We start from the raw sequence: 20,398 nt of genomic DNA on the forward strand, positions 1-20,398 counted from the left end.
ACCTCATACAGTCGTTGATGATTAAATGATATAAAGCAGGTGAAAGACTTACATAATACTTAGCAGCACATAGTACGCACTAGTAATTCATTAATTTAACGTATGTTTAACAAACACCTAATAGATCAGGCTGAAGATACATAGCAGTGAACAAAACAGACAAAAATCCCTACCCTCATGATGTTCATATGTCAATGAGGACAGACAAATAATAAATAAGGCAGTAAAAATATTATATCCAATTGCATTAAGTGAAATAGAGAAAATTAAATTGTTGTTGGGGATAGCAAGAGGAGGCTGGCATTGTAAAAAGGTGGCAAGGGAAGGCCATGTCTGAAGGAGAGGAGGGAGCAAGCCATGAGGCTATATTTGGGGAGAAGAGAGTTCCAGAGAGAGGAAAGTGCCAATGCAAAAACAAAGAGACCTTTGTGGTGGGTAGAAAGAACATAGGTCCACAATCCCTCATTCAAAATTCTCAAATCCAAAATCTCTGGAGTCCAGTCATGCATACTCCCTGCCCTCTTTCACCTCCAGGCCTGTGTACAGGATCGTTCTTCTCCATGGAACAGCCTTCCTTTTCCTTTTCTCTGGTTGGGAGTCCCTGGCGGACTCTACCACAGCATCTGCTGTCCACCCCTTATTGCAGCATCTCTCTCTGTCAGCTCCGTTACACTCTAGTGCTACTGAGTGCCTGGACCCTAGAGACACAGGGATTATTACTCTTCTATTTATGTTATTTTGTTTTTAATTATTTTTTGAGATGGAGTCCCGCTGTGTCACCCAGGCTGGAGTGCAGTGGCTCACTGCAACCTCCGCCTCCTGGGTTCAAGTGATTCTCCTGCCTCAGCCTCCTGAGTAGCTGGGATTACAGGCACCTGCCACCACACCGTGCCAATTTTTGTATTTAACAGAGGCAAGGTTTCACCATGTTGGCCAGGCTGGTCTTGAACTCCTGACCTCAAATCATCTGCCTACCTCGGCCTCCCAAAGTGCTGGGATCACAGGCATGAGCTACCGTGCCCGGCCTATGTTATTATTATTGCTTGTTTTGTTTTGTTTAAAAAAAAAAAACTGCCTGGCAGGATGGGAGCAACGCATTAGGACTCCAGCAACATTTCCCTCAAACAGGATTCTCACCTCAGCTAAAAGCTGAACATTTCTAGAAATTTAAAGAAAATCTTGGCCCCAATAGTGACATCTAAAGAGTGGAGATTAGTCATTTTCTATTCTAAATGGGGAAGTAAACTGAATGAAGATGAGGAATCCTAAAAGGGAAGGGGGAAAAAAGAGAAAGGGAATGAATAAGATGAGGAAGGAAAAGTGGGGAGCAGAAGGATGGAAGGGCATGAACCATGAAAGAAAAACATAAACAAGGTTATGAGCATGTCTTACTGCAAGCGTCTGCGAGCATCAGGGGAGGGATCCTCTACTGTTAACTGTTTCCCATACTTGTTCATCTATGAAGTTGTCTTCAGAGAGAATGAGATTTTTGAATACTTAAGGTTTTTCAAGGACACCAAACTCACCTTCCAAAATAAAAAGGAGTCTAAGGAATGCTTAGAAAATATGTTTTAAACAAATGTTTTTAAAGTGGGAAGTGGCCTCATTGGCTTTCATGTGGAAAGTCGCCTGATATTGGCAGTGACTTTTTTTTTTTTTTTTAAAGTAGCGACGCAGGAAAGTGTTCGGCTGCTCGCGGCGACGGCCGGATGCTCCAAAGTCAAGATCCTCCGCAGACAGGAAATGCCTCTGCCAGCTCCAAGGTCCCTTCGCCGCAGCCCTCCAGAGAGATTTGTGTACATCCGACTGAATAGGTTTCCCGCCTGCAACTGCGAACCCAAGAGCTATCTCAGAAGAAGGAAATCACTCGGGCTGTCTAGCTGTTCTGACTGACACTCGCGGCCCACGGCGGGCTAGGGACGGACGCTCTCCGCTCTAGGAACTGAGGGACGTAGGCAGAGGATGCGGGTGTCCCCCGGGGCCCCGGCCAGCAAGAGAAGGGTAGGGGGTTCCATCTCCCCTGCTGCGAGCCATGCTTGTATCCACAACGGAGTGATTCTGGTTTTCCTACAGCCACATGTGAAGGGGTAACTGCTCTTCTGTAGCCCTGGGGTCTCAGATCTTTGGGTGAGTGGGAGGAGTCTCCAAAGTGCTTCTTATCTGGAGTTATCAGCAATACCAAAAAATACATTATCAAGGGACAAAATTAGATTAGACATATACAGAGCCCAACTGGGACTTCCTAAAACCTCTATGGACTGAAAAATAAATGTCAGTCCAACCTGATTATTTTGACGACAAAATACTGAACTAATCATTTATTTTTTTTCTTTTTTTCTTTTTTCTTTTTTTTTTTCTTTTTTTGAGTCTCACGCTGTCACCCAGGCTGGAGTGCCGTGGCATGATCTCAGCTCGCTGCAACCTCCGCCTCCTGGGTTCAAGCCATTCTTCTGCCTCAGCCTACCGAGTAGCTGGGATTACAGGTGCGTGCCACCATGCCCAGCTAATTTTGTAGTTTTAGTAGAGACAGGGTTTCACCATGTTGGCCAGGCTTGTCCCAAACTCCTGACCTCAAGTGATCTGCCCACCTTGGCCTCCCAAAGTGCTGGATTACAGGCATGAGCCACCATGCCCAGCTTGAACTCCCAATCATTTAGAAGCATCCTGGGTGATTGTTTGGTATTCACATTCTGTCCTATATTGTAAGTAGTCACATAAGTACCTCCAATCACAGATTTAAAGGAATATTGATTATTAGATCTTGAAAAAAAATCAAAATCAGTAGATTTTGAGTTCATCAACTTCCACATGCCAATATATCTGGAGTGGGAATTTTGGTGTGTTCTGTCCCTAGCAAAATGCATTTTCCCCAAGTCCAAATAAGTTTTCTTGAATCCCTGTCTGCCCCCATTAACTAAGATGAGTATTCACAGTAATGAAAACCACACACACACACACACACACACACACACAAGCTTGTCAGAAAAGTTGAAAGAGAAAAGGTACTTTCACTATCAGAGATGGTTTCCTCTTTTCCCACAAGATGTCTTATCAGCTTTCACCCTGAGAAAACCATAAAAAGTAAGAAAAAGAAATGTTATGCAATAGTTCTCTAAATAAAATACTACACAGTAGGCTAGTCATCTCTAAAAGTGATATTGTTTGAAGAGTCAAAGTACATCATCCAACAAAATCAATATCATATTAAGTTAGAAAGGGTTCTGAATATCAAAGACCAATGAACTGAATAACTTAAAGTATAAGTACACGACCCAGGGGATTAATCACACACTGTCATGGTGAAATTAGGGCAATTCTTCCAATCATTAACGTTTTGCTTACAAAAATGTGCTTTTCTGTTTGTCTTTCTGCTAAATGATAACCGTTTTCAAGTTGAATCTCCTGATAAAAAGAGTTAAAAACAAGACAGGAGTTGTGCTGTAAAGGTCATACGTGCTGCTTCGACATGAAATAGCCAAAAGACAAACAAATGAAAAATGCCCGGATTGTAGGAGGAATTTCTAAATCTTCATTGGCAATCTGCAATGGGGTACTTCAGAAAAGTGAATGCCTACCTGTGTCCTGAGAATACTGCACCTCCTCCAGTTAACATGCTCTTGATTCTTAAGGACATGTTTAGATTCAGAATGGGAGCGACTTGAAGAGAGTTAGGATAAGCTTGAAACTGGAAAGCAGCCTGATTTCAGGGAATTGTCAACTTTAAAACTAGATTTTACCCCTCAAGTTTTCTAGTGTCAATCAATACATTAGTCTGTATTTCTCTGCTGAATAGTCATGATACAGTTACTCTCAAGAATAAACATTAACCAGGGTTTATCTCCAGAAGTGAAACACACACACAGGTTTCAGGATTACCTTAATTCAACATTACGTCCATAAGCCTCCCATTCTCCAAAAATCTGATACGGACAATCCCATTTTCAGACGAGACAGATTATGACCTTTGAAACCCTGATGTAATCTGTTAGGCAGGGTCTGGAGCTTGGAGCCTACAGCTGATGGGAAGGGAAACTCTCTCTCTGGGTGGCCACTTTGGGTGCCAAGGCTGAGGAGACATGGGGAATAGGGAGAACAATAATGACGGCACGAACTGAGTTGGGAATTTGGGAGCTGGAAGGAGTTCGTGTGGTTCAACTAGACCATCTTCATTCTACAAATGATTTGAGGCCAATAACTAAAACACCAACCCAAATCTTCAAACTTCCAAGTCTAACCACACCTCTCTGCTTAAGGGCTAGTATTGCTTTTCTCAGAAATCTTAATTCCCCTGCAATTCCAGGGGCCTTCTTAGAATCTAAGGAGGCAGGATATGACAAGTCCCTAAGAGCAATGACTTTTTCACTGTCTTCATGAGTGTCCATATCTGGGGATACCACAGCCTTGGGAGCCAGGCTAGGGGTAGGGTCATTCCTTCACAAGTCCTTAGCCAGGAGGTACCCAACTCTACAGCTAGAGGCCTCCATGGAGGCCAAGGCTAATGAGAGAGATTTCCAGACCTCTCCCCAAAAGGTCTCTGTCATGGTTTACCTGGAATGTCAGAGACCTGATGGCTCAGCTAGGCAAGCAGCTGGCACAGACTAGCAATACCCTGAAGAGTCAGAAACCTGGGCCCCCACACCCATCTAACCTCAGCACCCCATTCTCCCTCCACCCTGCGCCCTGGGCTCAGCCATCAAACCTCACTCCCACTAGCCTGGATAAGCCCCACATTCTTCTGTTCCCCCTTGCCTTTCCTTCCTCTCAGCCCTCCGCCCCAGCCTCTTGCTGGCCAGAGTTACCGGGGGAAGCAGGTGGGAGGGAGGAGTGCCGGTCCCACCAGCTTCTTCCACACCCCCAAGCGCTCACATCAGTGGTTCCCCAGGGGTGGTGTCCCGGGCCGCAGCTTTGGTGTCACCTCAGCGCTTGCTGGAAATACAAATTCCCGGTCCCAGCCCAGTCCTAACAGATCAGAAGTCCAGGAACAGGGCTGGCAATGAGTTTCCACAAGCCCTGCAGGAGGTTCTGAAGTTCCCCGGGTTCGAGAACCGCTCTCAGTGCAAACCACCTCCCCGCTCCTCTCGGCCAGGGTCCCCCATCCCCCCACACGAACCTCCCAACCGCGGGCCCAGCCGCGCCGGAGCGGGCTCCTGAGCCCCGGCCACCGAGAGATGACGCGGTGTTGACTCAGCCGGTCAAGGACGGCGAGGGCCAGCCCGGGAGCTGAAGCGAATCGATGGGGTTCGGACAGCCCCGCGCTTCGCAGCGTAGCGGGCCTGGGCCTCGGCTCTTCCCGTCGCCTGGCGTGCCCGGGACTCGAACCTGCCCGGCTCGCCATCCGCCGGCAGGAGCAGAGCCCCAAGGCAAACGCCCCGGGAGAGACCCCAACCCACATTCCAAGCACCCAGCCGCGGTCCCGGGCCTCAGAGTGAGAGCCCCAACAAGATGCAGCCCCAGTCACTTCCTGTCCCCAGAGCCCAGCACCGCGCCAGGCACCCAGGAGGTCTAGAAAAGGTGTGATTTTTTAAAATCAAAGCATTAGACTTGCAACGAGGTCAGTCGTCCCACAGACGGCTTTATTTTACAGTCAAGTTTATTAAAAAAAATTTTTGGCCATTTTTTTTTTACAGTGAACAATTCTATATACACATTATAAACATTGTTTGATATAAAACAGTATCTACAATCTACTTACATTTAATTAACCTGTGACTTCTAGTTCATCTGCGATTAATTTTAGTCAGGTCAGTTTCTCTGCTTGAATTGGGAGGTACTATCCCTTTAACACCTTGGTCAAACAGGTACTAAGTGATAGTGCAAAACAAGCATTTAAGATTCTTATCAGCTATATCTCTGACAAAAAGAACACACATCTCTGAGACAAGAGCTCTGAAATGGTTTTGGATTTAAGACAGCAGTATAAGAATGTCATATAAAAGTAAAGAATGTTTTCATTTTAAAATACTCCAACGCTGCCTGAAATGTAGGCACCTCTGGATTTGGGGTATCCCTTTGCCTTTCCATTAAGTGGGAGATACACAGATTACAGAAAAGCCATTCAAGAAGGTCCTATTAAAACCTTTAAAGCTGTAACTTAGAAATTTAAATTTAACAAAAAGCTCAAAATTACTTTTTTATAAATAGTGAAAACAACTTATTTTTTTAAAAGGGGAATGAATTTAATCACTACAATGTCACTTTATCAAAACCACCTAAGATCGGTACATAAACTATTTGTTAAGTCAAAATCAAGGTCTCCATGTAGGTTTGTTAACTGAGCAGTGCACCAAATATTTTCTAGGTTTCCAGAATACCAGAAAATTGATTCCCTTTCTTATATAGCCTTCCAGTTCTTCTATGAAGATTTTCTGTAGCAAAATATTATTCCTAAATCCAGTTTTCTGAACATGCCAATGCCAGTGGTCATCATCCAGCATTAAAATAGCCTTTATCGCCCTCAATGTCCACTTCCTGATCAGAATCCTCTGAAATCTCTGATTCAAGGTCTTCCTGGGAGGCAGGGGAGGGCGAACATTGAGAGCTATCCAAAGAAGCACCTTTATTCTGTTCACTGGGCAAATCTTGCCTCTGATCACAGGAACTGTCCAAACTTTCCAGTTCTTCTTTTTTATTGCTTTGAGGGTTCTCCTGAATAAAGGAAATGAAAATGGAGATTGGAAGGATCATAAAATGTGGATAGTGAGAGGAATAAATCAAAATGTCTCTTCATCCTATTATATCTTTTAATTTTTAGTTTACTGTTTTTAGTTTATAATCTTATTCAGGAGATACATACTTGTGCTTTTCTCTCACTTTGTAAGAAAAGTTTCTGTCATATCAAAGATTATATGCTTAAAAGATGAGAACCAGTCATGAACATAAGTGTGATATATTATACCAATTGAACATGAATTCTGGTTACTTAACACCAGCCCAGACCCATTGTTTCAATATTCTCAAAAGTTTAAGGGGGAAAGAAAATCCAATCACTACAGAGACACCTTAACTTCATTCTTTAAATATTTAAACCTTGCCAATTAACAGTCTTTCCGACATTTTAAAAATAAGAATGCTAAATGGTGAATTAAGAATAAAGTTTCAAAATTATTAGATTGGATCTTTTTTCAGTCATTTTCTGGAGCAAATTTATAAACATCTACATGTGTAAATGTATAACAAGTTAAAAAATCATGGCAAAGAAAAAAATGTGTATCTGGAAGGTGGCTGCCAACTGAGAACGCAGACAATTAGCTACAATTTACTTAAAATCTGGGGCAAATTTCTGGGAAATATCCCCATATTACATAGAAACCACTATTTTTAAGGTCTCTGGTAAACTAGAGTCAAGCCTTTGACCAAGAACTATTAAGTATATAAGCTAGTGAATTTTTAATCCTATGCTTGTCTAAAATGCATATAAATACTACACAGAAATATTACAACATCTATTTGTTATATAGTTGCAAGCCTATAGTCTCAACAAATAGATGTACAAGGTCACAAATTGAGAGTGAATCTCCAAATATTTAAATCACATTACAGTAATGAAATTACAGGAATTTTATTTTCTATTTCAAAATATTCTTTGGGACACTTTCTTTTTAATGAAAAAGTAATGATCAATAAATATTAAAATCCACTTTCCTTTAAATTTCTCTACTCATTGTTTCAAAGTATTTATTATAAACTGTATATACAATGACAAGTGAACAATTCAGCAATTATCAGATAACTATGGAGGATATATCCAGATTAGGACATCAAAAATGAATGTTTAGCTTTAAGTCAATAGACCTTCTTTTAAAAAACTAAATTAGCCTTTACTTTTTATCGCATATTGCGAAACAAGGTCACTGGAAGAAAGACTGTTAGAAAGTTTAAGCTACTTTCCAAACAGGCTTGAATATTTTCTTACAAGTTTTATATTTCATTTTAAGAGCTGGCATTAGATGGAAAATAATTTTTAAACTCCCTGACATTTAATTCTTCTAAAAAAACAGTGCAAACAAGACTTAAAGGTGTTTGTTTCTTTATATTTACCCTTGAGTTCTGCCTGGTTTTATTATGGCTGTGTAAATAAAAGAAACAATTTTCTCCCAAAGATAACTGCTTAAGTCATTTACTGTCAATTACTTTATCTTTCCTGCGTTAATTAGATAAACAACATATGGGATTTATAAAACAATTAGCTGGGAGTTTTACTAGCCAGTGTGTGAAAACCCAAGCATAATTGATATAGGAACCCCATTAGGTGCTTTTAGCATTACTGCCACCTGAGCAACTCATCCTGAATTTCAGCAGGACTATTTGTCTTTTTAATCAAGGTGAAGAGGTTAAATAGTCTCTTAAATGACTTTTGCATACAACCCATAACAGCCTTGCACTGAGATAACGTGATAAAAATATTTATTTCCATAGAAACAGAACCATGTCCATACCTGTTTTAGTCTCCTCCATTTAGCGCGTCGATTCTGAAACCAGGTTTTGACCTACAGGAAAGAGAGAAAGAAAACTTGCCACGACCCCGCGTCGGGACGTGCCAGAGGGCAGGGTGGCTCCTCGCCTCTCTCTCGGTGACCCGGCGATCCCTGCCCCAGAAGCCTTCCCTTCCCCAGAGGCGGCCCCAGGTCCCCGAGCGAGCTCACCTGTCTCTCGCTGAGCTGCAGCATCTTGGCCAGACGCTTCCTCTCGGGCGGAGAGAGATATTTCTGCGTCTCGAACTTCTTCTCCAGCTCGATGGTCTGGTCGTTGGAAAACCTCACCTGGCCGCCTTTCCTTTTATGCAGAGGCCTCTGCAAGAAGGGGCTCCAGAGTAGAGGTTTGCCTGCGGGCGGAAAGAGCGACGCTCACCCACGGCCCTGGAGCGGCCTGGCCAGACCCCAGAGCTGCCGGGCCCAGGGGATGACAAAGGTAGGCCAGGAGGCCACCCAACCAGACACGTTCACATACACCCACCGGCACGTGGACCTAACACGTTGCCATCAACACACAAACATACCCAGAGTCACACCCGACACTGCTGATGCACACAGCCTTGTACACACACACACACAGACACACAGCCGTCACACCTAGAACTAAATCCAGACATATCTTTAGCCCCGAAAAAAATGCGCACTACCTGCTGGGCTTACAATACCACGACCCTTTCACCAGTGGATCTCGGATTTATACATAACTTTTTGCCCGTTGGATCTCCCTTGGTGGGCAGCACTTTCGAACACCGGGTGTGTGGGTGTTGGGGAGGAGCGGGGCTGCTGCACCGCCAAGGCCTGGCTGCGCAGGAAGCCCTCCGGCCCGGACTCCCGCATTAGGCCGCGCAAGGAGCCTCCAATCCTGGCTGGGGGAGCCGCGGCCTCCTCTGATTTCACACCCAGCCCGCGGGGGCGGCCAGTTAAAGCCACCCCATGGGCTATGGCAACATTTCCGTCAATGTGTTTCCTGTTGGTCTAGCTCGAAAAACCCTTTGCTTCCTCCTGCGCGGTCCCAGCAGTAACCCAAGGAAACTCAGGGCGCGCTGTGAAAACGTTAGCCCCAGGTCCGGCCCGGCTGAGGGTCCCGCTCCAGCCCCGACAGGCGACCACAGCCAGGCTCGGGTCGCATCATCAAACCCTCGAGGCTGGAATCAGACAGGATAACAACTCAAAATCACAAAAAGATGAACTAAAAATACAATCCTCCTCCCTGTAACGGCGAGAAGGTAAGGTAGAGGGCCGAGCTAGAGGCCGCGCCATAATAATGGCGACATTAAAATGCTAATTAAGACGTTAATTGTTTTCAGGGTCCCTACTGAAGCTTCTAATAACAGAGTTCATTTAAAACTCTAGAGGCGCCCCGTTTCCTTATTTACCCTAGGGCTCCAGACCTCGAAGGCGCCAAGGGTCACCCACAGCGCGGACCTCGGGCGGCTTATTTCTTAGGCCGCACAGTGAAGGGACAAGCCCCGAAGTTCTGGAATATATGCCCTATGTGTCCCTGCTTCCCTTCCTAACTGGCGACCAGCAGCTGCTGCTTCCTACTCCCAAAGTAGTGTCGGTCGGTATGTCCGTCAGTGTGCAGGGCCTGCACCTCAACTCTTTGAAAGCTAGCATTGTTTTTTCGAGATTTTGCTTGCGTCAGGCTTCAGACTGGTGGAAAACAGCCTCGAAAAAAAAAAATAGGAAGCAACTGGTTATTTTAGCTGCCATAAAGTCACATCCCACACAGAGGAAATGAACAATATCAGAAAAACGATCCCGGCTATCAGAAGTCGAGTGTTTCCTGAATTTGTCTGTATTGAGGATGTCGATAAAATAATCAGCAGCGTGCACTACTCCGGGGGAAGGGTCTGCTTCATGCAGCCAGGAAAACACTTAACAGCTTCTGAAACCAGATTTACTCCTATCGAGAACTCAAGATTTCCTGTATGAACGGAAAGGGTCAGGCTCTTTCACTGCACAAGCCTGTTGAACCAGGGCCAGCCCCGCAGTCACCCGGGCCCGGCTGCCCCACGGGGGCCGGCTCAGGCGCCTCGACGCCCCTTTCCCCATCCCTCCCGCTAAGGGAACCCCACCCCGGGTGACACGCGCGGTCCACGGCTGCCCTCGCCGCGAGGTCTATCGCCGGCCCGCGGGCCCCGACGCCTGCAAGGTGCAGGAAAACCAATCTGAGTCACGGTGCGGTCAGCCCTGGCCGCGCGCCTCCTGTCGCCGCGCGTGCCCGACAGCCGATTTTCCATCGCTTTTGCCACAGCCGTCTACGGCCTGCCCCCTTCGCCCCCTTGGCCTCCCCGGCGCTGCCACCTGCCGGGTGGCGCCTCCTCACCCCCACCCTCGCCCGGCCGCCTTACCCAGGGGGTCGTGGCGGAGCAGGGCGTGCGTGTAGTCGTTCACCGTCCGCGGGAAGGGGTACAGAGGGCCCCCGAAGCCGCCGGGTCCGTAGGCAGCGGCCAGCGCGGCGGCGGAGTGGTGCGAGAAGGCTGGGTGGATCGGCGTGGGCTCGTACACCGGGGTCCGGTAGGGGGACACGAGGCTGGTGAAGGAGGAGTTGGGGGACGGCAGCGTGGGGGCGGGCGTGGGCGCGGCGGGCCCGCGGCCCAGGATGTCCTCGATGTAGAAGGGCGTCGGGTGTGCGGGCTGCAGCAGTGGCGTGGGCGCGTACAGCGGCACCCCCACGGCGCCCGCTGCGGGTCCGGGGTGCGGGTACTGCATGGCTCCGCCGCGCTCCGGCCCCTCGCAGAGCTACTAGCTCGCGCCACGGCGCTACATTTATCCGCGCTCCGCGCTCCCGGCGATAGGCTCCGCCGGCCGCGGGGTGGGGCCGCGCTCGCTGGCCCCTTCCTGCCGCCGGGCCCTGCGGCCAATGGCGCGGGGCCCCAGGAGCTGCCGCCCGCCCCCACCCCGGCCCGCCCAGCCGGCCGAGCTCCCCGCCCCCGGGACGCGCTTGCTCCCAGGCTCCGGGGACCTGGCCCTGGTGCCCCGCCGCTGCCGTCGCCCCTCGGGGCTCCAGGCACCCCGGCCGAGGACGCCCTCGAGGGAAGTCTGGGGCCGCGTGCGTCGGGGGAAGCGCGAGGAAGGCGGCCACCTGGAGTGCGGGCTCCAGCGGCCCTGTCCGTGGTCCCGAGGCACCTCTGCCGAAATTCGGGGGCGCCGTGCGGCCCCGGGCCCGGGGTGGCAGCAGCCGTTTCCAGGCGGGGGGCAGCGGGACTCGGCGGGAGCAGAGGCCGCTGGCCTAAGACGCCTTCCCAGTGGGTGCGCTCCCTGGATTAACAGTGGCGCTGGCTGTCACCCCGGTCGTCTCCCGAGCTCAGAGTGGGACAGCGCCCCGGGTTCCTAGGGCTGCTCCGCGGCCCTTAGCTGCGGCCCGGCGGGGTTCGGATGGCTGGCGTTCAGGTGCTGCGGACTGTTGGCCGCTCCACCCGGTTTCATTTGGAGGCCTCGGACTCAAGCCACTTCCGCGAGGATGCTGGCAGAAGCCGCACGGAGCAGCAATCAAGGGGAGACCCGGGTTCTACAGCGCCGGGCAGAGGCTGTGCAGTCTTCAATCCAGTGGTGGCTGCTCAGTGTCTTTTCTGCCGGCTCTTGAGGGTCGCAGCTGCGCGCAGTCTGACTCTCTGGTTTTGCACGTGTTTTCTATTGAAGCAGTCCGTACCGCTGGCCCGTATGGCCTCGGCTCTGTGCGGCTCCACTCGCCTCTGGGGCAAGGGGGCATTTTCTTGATTGACGCCCTCCTGCGGTCGTCACACCTCGCGGTGAGCCGTTTCTGCTAAGGTGCTCCATTAATCGTGGAAATGGAAAGACTTCCCAGCTTTTCCCCAGCTTTTTCTATTGAGACTTCTCAGGTTTTAAAGTTTATAATTTGGAACTATTTGTCCAAACGCAGCGGGACCACAGTAGGAAGAGGCGTGGACTGTGAGCCTGACCGCCTGTTCGAGTTTCACTTCGCACATTTTTGTTGAGCAACTAGTGTGTGCCAGCAGTGAAAAGGACAGATGTAGTCCCTCTCCTCACGGAGACAGGAAACAAATTTTAATACATGTATGTGCTAGGAAGGAGATGTACATAATGATTTCAAACCTGTAACAAGGGGACATCAGCTATCTGGGGGACATTAAGGAAGGGAAAAGCTTCCCAAGAATTGATGTTTGAAAAGTGAGTAGGTGTCAGCAAGCCCAGGGTGCTTTCACATTCCAAGTCCAGAGAACAGCATGTGAGCGTTGTTAGTTAATGCAACTTTCATCAAGTCACCGTCCCTGAGTTTTTCTCACCTGAAACATTTGAGACTTAGCCTAAAGGCTCCTAATCTTTTTACGGTAGTGTTAATAGGTATCTTTCAGAATCTAAGGACAGACAAGAGCTACAAGCCCAGACAAACTCAGAAATGTACTACACTGTCATTCGAGTTAAAGCATGTTGGGGGTAGGTAAGAATATAATTGCTCTATTATATAATACATATAAATTATAATTTTATATGTTCTATGATATAAACTATCTCTGGAAGGATAACGAACATTGGTTGACTATGAAGAAAGGGGTGGATTGGAGGGAGCATGTATAGCTGTGAATATTTGGAGACTTGCACTAGATGGATGTATGACCTATTTGTCGTATAAGTAAGTCCTTGAAGAAGTGACTGATTCTAGGTCTAGGGCAAGAAAAGTACAAGGTAAACTCAAAGACATCTTGTGCCAGAAACCGTGAAAAGAAAATAGGGACCACCTTGGAGTGGTTTCCATCCGCAAAAGTTGGGGGTGATTTAAGCTTTAAAAATACGTCATGGATTTATACCACTTTGAATATAACAATTCGTGAGTCCGTAGTGGTACTCAGAGAGGGAAAGGTGCAGTGGATGTGAAAGCTGGAAGAATGCCAGCTAACAGGTGCAGAAAAATTGGTACAATCAAAAAACTCAATAATTCTTTCAAGAAAGAGTCATCATCAACTAACGAGTGAAATGTTGAGGATGAGGATTTTCACAAGGCCTCATAATATCCCAATTAACTGGATTCTAGGTTTTAAAAAACTATAAAAGACATTGCTTTTTATGGGGGGATAATGGGGACAAACTATGAAGTATATGTTAGTTGACATTATTAATCTTTTAGATGTGATATTGGTATTGTAAGTTACTTTGGAAAATGTCTGCGATCTTGGGAGTTGCAAGCTAAAGTGTTTAGGGGTGATGGGTCATATCTGCAGCTTACTTTCATATGCTTCAATATATACATATATGTGCACACACATCTACATGTATATTTATACACACACATATCTATATATATGCACATATATGTATATATAAAGAGGGAGATATCACAGGTTCAGTTCCAAACCACCTCAATAAATAAACATAGCAATAAAGCAAGTCACATGAATTCATTGGTTTCCCAGTGCATATAAAGGAGGTTATCTTTACGCTATACTATATTCAATGTTCAATAGCATTATGTCTTAAAAAACAATGTACATACCTTAATTTAAAAATACTTTGTTACTAAAAAAATTGCTAACTATCGGCAAGGGGTGTTAGCTCACACCTGTAATCCTAGCACTTTGGGAGGCCAAGGCCGGCGGATCAGTTGAGGTCATGAGTTCAAGACCAGCCTGGCCAATATAGTAAAACCCCGTGTCTACTAAAAATACAAAAATTAGCCGGAAATTGCTTGAATCCGGGAGGAAGAGGTTGCAGTGAGCTGAGATCATGCTACTATACTCTAGCCTGGGCAACAGAATGAGACTCCATCTCAAAAAAAAAAAAAGAAAAAATTGCTAACAATCATCTGAGCCTTCAGCAAGTCATAATCTTTTTGCTTTTGAGGGTTGTTGCCTTGATGTGGATGACTGCAGGGTGGGAGGCACAGAAGGTTGGGGTGGCTGTGACAATTCCTTAAAGACAACAATGAGGTTTGCCACATCTGTTGACCCCTCCATTCATAAAAGATTTCTCTGTAGCATGTGGTGATGTTTGATAGCGTTTTTATCCACAGTAGAACTTTCAAAATCGAAGTTCATTTTCTCAAACCCTGTGCTGCTCTATCTAGTATGGTGGTGTAATAGCCTCTCTTTTTTTGTCCTTTTTTTTTCCTTTTTGTAGAGAATGGAGTCTCACTACATTGCCCAGGCAGGTCTCGAACTACTGGGCTCAAGCTATTCTCTTGCCTCTGCCTCCCTAAATAGATTACAGGCATGAACCATTGCATCCAGCTATGTAATATTCTAAATCCTTTGTTGTCATTTCAGTAATGTTCACAGCATATTCAGCAGAAGTAGATTCCATCTCAAAAAAACACTTTCTTTGCTCATCCGTAAGAAGTAACTCCTCGTCCATTCAAGTTGTATCATGAGATTGCAGCAATTCAGTCACATCTTCACACTCCACTTCTATTTCTCTTGCTGTTCTCAGCACATATGCAATTACTTTCTCCACTGAAATCTTGAACCCCTCAAAGTCATCTGTGAGAGTTGGAATCAACTTCTTCCAAACTTCTGTTAATGTTGATATTTTTACCTCCTCCCATGAATCATGGCCTCTGGAGTGGTGAATCCTTTCCAGAAGGGTTTCACTTGACTTTGCCCACATCCATCAGAGGAATCACTATCTATGGCAGCTATAGCCTTACAAAATGTATTTCTTAAGTAATAAGATTTGAAAATCAAAATCACTGTTTGATTCATGGCCTGCAGAATGGATGTTGTGTTAGCAGGCATGAAAACAACATTCATCTCTTTGTATATCTTCAGAGCTCTTGGGTGACCAGGTGCATTGTCAATGATCAGTAATAATTTGAAAGGCATATTTTTTTTCCTGAGCAGTAGATCTCAACAGTAGGCTTAAAATATTCAGTAAACCACACAGTAAAATGATGTGCTGCCATCCAGGCTTTGTTGTTTTATTTATAGGGCACAGGCAGAGTAGATGTAGCATAATTCTTAAGGGCCCTAGGATTTTCAGAATGGCCAATAAGCATTGCTTTCAACTTAAATGTCAGCTGCATTAGCACCTAACAAGAGAGTCAGACTGTCCTTTGAAACTCTGAAGCCAGCATTGACTTCTCACTAGCTATGAAAGTCCTAGATGGCATCTTCTTCCAATAGAAGGCTTTTTGATCTACGTGTAGAATCAGTTTAGTGTAGCCATGTTCATCAATGATCTTAGCTAGATCTTCTGGGTAATTTGCTGCACCTTTTCTATCAACATTTTCTGCTTCACCTTGCACTTTTATGTTATGGTGATGGCTTCCTTCTTTAAACCTCGTGAACCAACCTCATCTAGTATCCACCGTTTCTTCTGCAGCTTCCTCACCTTTCTCAGCCTTCATAGAATTGAAGACAGTTGGGTCCTTGCTCTGGATTAGGCTTTCGTGTAAGGGAATGTTGTGGCTGGTTTAATCTTCTATCCAGACCACTTGCACTTTCTCCAGATCAGCAATAAGGCTGTTTCACTTCTTAGCATTCATTTGTTCATTGGAGTACCACCTTAAATTTCCTTCAAGAACTCTTCCGTTGTGTTCACAGCTTGTCTAACTTCTAGTGTATCTTAACTTTCTACATGACCTCCTTGCTGAGCTTAATCATTTCTTGCTTTTGATTAAAAGAGACATGCGATTCTTGCTTTCCCTTGAACACTTAGGGGCTATTGTAGGGTTATTAATTTGCCCAATTTCAATATTGTTGTCTCTCAAGGAATAAGGAGGCCCAAGGAGAGAAGGAAAGAGACTGGGGAACAGTCTGTCAGTAGGACAGTCAGAACACACGACATTTATTAAGTTAGTCATCTTATATGGGTGCAGTTTGTGGTGCCCCAAAACGATTACAGCAGTAACATCAAAGATCACTGATCACAGATCATCATTACAGATATAATAACAAATATTACAAGAATTACCCAAATGTTACACAAAGACATGAAATGGGCAATGGGCACATATTCTTGGGGAAATGGTGCCAATAGACCTGCTTGATGCAGGGGCGTCACAAACCTTCAATTTGTAAAAAACAGCAATATCTGCAAAGCACAATAAAGTGAAGCACAATAAAATGAGGTATGCCTGTATCGAGAATTATTAATTGGTGAATTTAGGCGAAGAGTACACAGGCATTTGTTTTACTATAATTTCAGGGTATACAAGTATTTGTTGTACTCTAATTTTAGCTTTTTTATAATTACACATAGTAATTAAATTACCATAATTCCTACAGATTTGAAAGTTTTCAATGTAAAAATGAGAAAAAAATGAAAACACCGTTTCTTTTTTTAAATCTCAAATTCCTTTTTACCATCCTTTTTTTTTTTTTTTTTTTTTTTGTGATGGAGTCTCGCTCTGTGGCCCAGGCTGGAGTGCAGTGGCGCCATCTTGGCTCACTGCAAGCTCTGCCTTCTGGGTTCACGCCATTCTCCTGCCTCAGCCTCCCAAATAGCTGGCACTACAGGCACCTGCCACCACGCCCAGCTAATTCTTTTGTATTTTTAGTAGAGATGGGGTTTCACCGTATTAGCCAGGATGGTCTCGATCTCCTGACCGCATGATCCTCCCCTCTCGGCCTCCCAAAGTGCTGGGATTACAGGTGTGAGCCACCGTGCCCGGCCTACCATCCATTTTTTTAAAGGCAAAATGTTTTGAATAATTTGTGAAGATTGCATACAATTTCAGGTAGTGCCTTGCCCCTGGAAACTATCAGTGAAGGGTTATTTGGGAATCATTGATCCCTCTGTGGGTCAGCTCCAATGTTATGCCATCTTCACCAGTCATCATTCTCACGAATGGCCTGATGAATTCAATGTGCTCTTCTGTGTTCCAAGGACAGAGACAAGCTCTGGGGACCAAGAAAGAACAGTTATTATCTGAAGTTCAAACCTACCTTCACAAGTTATGTTTGGGTCTTCAAAGATTGGGACCTCAGTAAACTAAGCAGAAAACTGTGCTTATTATTTTTCTCACAAAATGTTTCCCCCTTGTTTTTGTTGTTCTCCTTTTTCCTGCCCCTTCTACTCCGCAAGTAACAGATGATGACTCCAATTCATTTAGTGCTTTCACAGTAAATCACTAGCCAGCCTTTATTCCCCATCTTCAGAAATAGTATGAGTTTATGGTACTGGTTTATTCTGTGCATGATTCAGCCACCAGCCAAAAGATCTAAATCTACAGATCTTTTAAAAATATATGTTAAAATGCTAGGGAAATAATCACTAGCATAGAATTATTAAATAATCACTAATAATGGAAGCATCCTCTCTTTCTTTGATTTAGCCACAGATCCTGGGAAGTAGATGGAGATCTGAGAAGGCATTGGTAAAACATTCCAGCTCAACTACATAATTCTCACTGGCAAACTGAAGCACTTAATTCTGTTAAGCTATATAACACTACCTTTTCTACATCTAATCGTCAGATCCATGTTCACTTAGCTAAAGTTAAAAAAAAAAATTACAACCACATTTGTGAATGTCACATTTATTGAACTACATAATTTTTAATATCACTTGTGTACGTTTTATAGTTTGTTTTATTGTTTTAAAAGTCATTTGGGGCCCTAAAAGAACTAGATTTTTCCAAAGTTGTCCTTATGATTTTTTTTCACACAGTCAGAACTAATAAAACAAAACTGTTGTAGCTATTTAATTCAAAATCTCTTGGAGTTTCAATATTTTTTCTCTGCTGGATACTAAAACCAATAAAGCTACATAAGATTTTAATTATATTCTGAATTAAACAAGACTTTCTCCAAAAATTTGGCCCCATTTATTTTAGCCATTGCTGTTGTGCAAAAGACCAAATTTGTAAGAAGGTTCTTGTAATTTATCTAGAAGGAATTTAGGTAAATGTTTTGCAACTTACTTTTAATAAATATATGTAGAGGTAAAAATTCAAGTTAGCTATAGCTTGAAAGCATCAGTGGATTTTATTATAACAACTTGGTTCTGTTTATACTTACAGTAAGTTTTATCTTCAACTGTTGGGATGACTAAAGCATTTATTGAATTTCATATCAAATCAGATATTTTTCAAATATTTGACAAAATCTAATTAGTGCTTTAGTGGTTTACTAACTTACAAAATACTAACCTGATCAAATAGAAATGCCTCATCCACATCATGAATGGAATCAGAGCCCTGAAATGCATAAGCAGTAGGCATCATGACATTGCTGCAGTGATGTTCTTTTTCCAATTTTTTTTTTTTTTTTTTTGAGATGGAGCCTTGCTCTATCACCCAGGCTGGAGTGCAGTGGCGTGATCTTGGCTCACTGCAACCTCCACCTCCTGCATTCAAGCAATTCTCCTGCCTCAGCCTCCCGAGTAGCTGGGATTACAGGTACCCGCCACCACACCTGGCTAATTTTAGTATTTTTAGTAGAGATGGGGTTTTGCCATGTTGGCCAGGCTAGTCTTGAACACCTGGCCTCAGGTGATCCACCAGTCTCAGCCTCCCAAAGTGCTGGGATTACACGCATGAGCCACCACGCCTAGCCTTTTTCCACATTTTACTACAAGGTGCATCACATACCACTGTCATGTGGGTGAATTTTACTGACCATGGAGCTTTAGGTAGAGCTTTAGGTAACTGCTCAATTTAAAAAGTGATGAAGAATTCAATAATAAAAAGAGCACCCAGTTCTTTAAATGGGCTAAAGGTCTGAATAGATATTTCTCCAAAGAAGATATACAAATAGCCAATAAGCACATGAAAAGATGTTTAACATCATTAGTCATCAGGGAAATGCAAATCAAAACCACAATGAGATGCCACTTCGCATCCACTAGGATAGCTATAATAATTTTAAAAACACAAGTGTTGGTGAGGATGTGGAGATTTGGAACCCCATGCTTTGCTAATTGCAATGTAAAATGAAGCAGCAGCTTGGAAAAGCAGTCTGGCAATGCCTGAAAAGTTTCAGCATAATGTTACCACATGACCCAATGATTCTATTCTTGGGTGTATTCCCACAAAATGAAAACATATGTCCACACAAAAACTTGTTCACAAATGTTCACAGCAGAATTATTTATAATAGCCAAAAAGTGGAAACAACCCAAATGTCCCTCAAATGATGAATGGATATGTTCAAAGTGGTATATCCATACAATGGAATATTATTTGGTAATAAAAAGATACATCTGATACATGGATGAACTTTGAAAAGATTTATTTTCAAAAGAAGTCAGATGCAAAAGCCCACATATTGTATGTATCTTTCAAGCTTGTCCAGCCCACGGCCCATGGGTTGCATGTGGCCCAGGATGGCTTTGAATGCAGTCCATCACAGATTCGGAAACTTTCTTAAAACATGATGAGATTTTTTTTGTGATTTTTTTTTCTTTTTTTTTTTTTTAGCTCATCAGCAATCGTTAATGTTAGTGCATTTTAGTGTGGCCCAAGATAGTTCTTCTTCCAGTGTGGCCCAGGGAAGCCAAAAGATTGGACACCCCTGCTGTATATGAGATGTTCAGAATAGGCAAATCTGTAGAAATGAAAAGTGGAATAGTGTTTGCCAAGGCTGAGGAGGTTGGGGATAAATGAAGGGTGACTGCTGGTGGATACAGGGTTTCTTTCTGGAGTGATGAAAATGTTCTAACAGTTATTCTGGTGGTTGTTACACAGCTTTGTGAATAGCTTTAATAAAACTTTTTTTCTTCTTCTTCTTTTTTTTTTTTTTTTGAGACGGAGTCTCCCTCTGTCACCCAGGCTAGAGTGCAGTGGCGTGATCTCAGCTCACTGCAACCTCCGCCTCCCAGGCTCAAGTGATTCTTGTGCCTCAGCCTCCCGAGTAGCTGGGACTACAGGCCTGTGCCACCATGCCCAGCTCATTTTTGTATTTTTAGTCGAGATGGGGTTTCATCATGTTGGCCAGGCTGGTCTCAAACTCCTGTCCTCAAGTGATTGGCCTGCCTCAACTTCCCAAAATGCTGGGATTACAGGTGTG

General features: G+C 44.6%; 1 protein-coding gene across 1 annotated transcript; it reads right to left on the bottom strand.

Annotated features, from left to right (window-relative positions):
* Positions 1-5,541: 5,541 nt before the first annotated feature.
* On the bottom strand, positions 5,542-11,284 carry HHEX (hematopoietically expressed homeobox). Its single transcript, XM_030941276.1, has 4 exons — positions 10,826-11,284; positions 8,643-8,821; positions 8,436-8,486; positions 5,542-6,645 (listed from the first exon to the last, which is right to left on the bottom strand). The coding sequence occupies exons 1-4, from the start codon at positions 11,184-11,186 to the stop codon at positions 6,424-6,426; spliced, it is 813 nt and encodes a 270-aa protein (XP_030797136.1). The 5' UTR covers positions 11,187-11,284; the 3' UTR covers positions 5,542-6,423.
* Between the last annotated feature and the right edge of the window lie 9,114 nt (positions 11,285-20,398).

The sequence above is a fragment of the Rhinopithecus roxellana genome, chromosome 11, assembly GCF_007565055.1.
Source record: "Rhinopithecus roxellana isolate Shanxi Qingling chromosome 11, ASM756505v1, whole genome shotgun sequence".
In the NCBI taxonomy this organism is placed as follows: Eukaryota; Metazoa; Chordata; class Mammalia; order Primates; family Cercopithecidae; genus Rhinopithecus; species Rhinopithecus roxellana.

Excerpts from the sequence above, each read along its gene's own strand:
- HHEX (XM_030941276.1), bottom strand. The coding sequence starts at position 11,186 with ATGCAGTACCCGCACCCCGGACCCGCAGCGGGCGCCGTGGGGGTGCCG. Across the intron at positions 8,822-10,825 it reads GCTCCGCCACGACCCCCTGG|GCAAACCTCTACTCTGGAGC; the intron begins GTAAGGCGGCCG and ends TTCCGCCCGCAG. Across the intron at positions 8,487-8,642 it reads TGCAGCTCAGCGAGAGACAG|GTCAAAACCTGGTTTCAGAA; the intron begins GTGAGCTCGCTC and ends TCTTTCCTGTAG.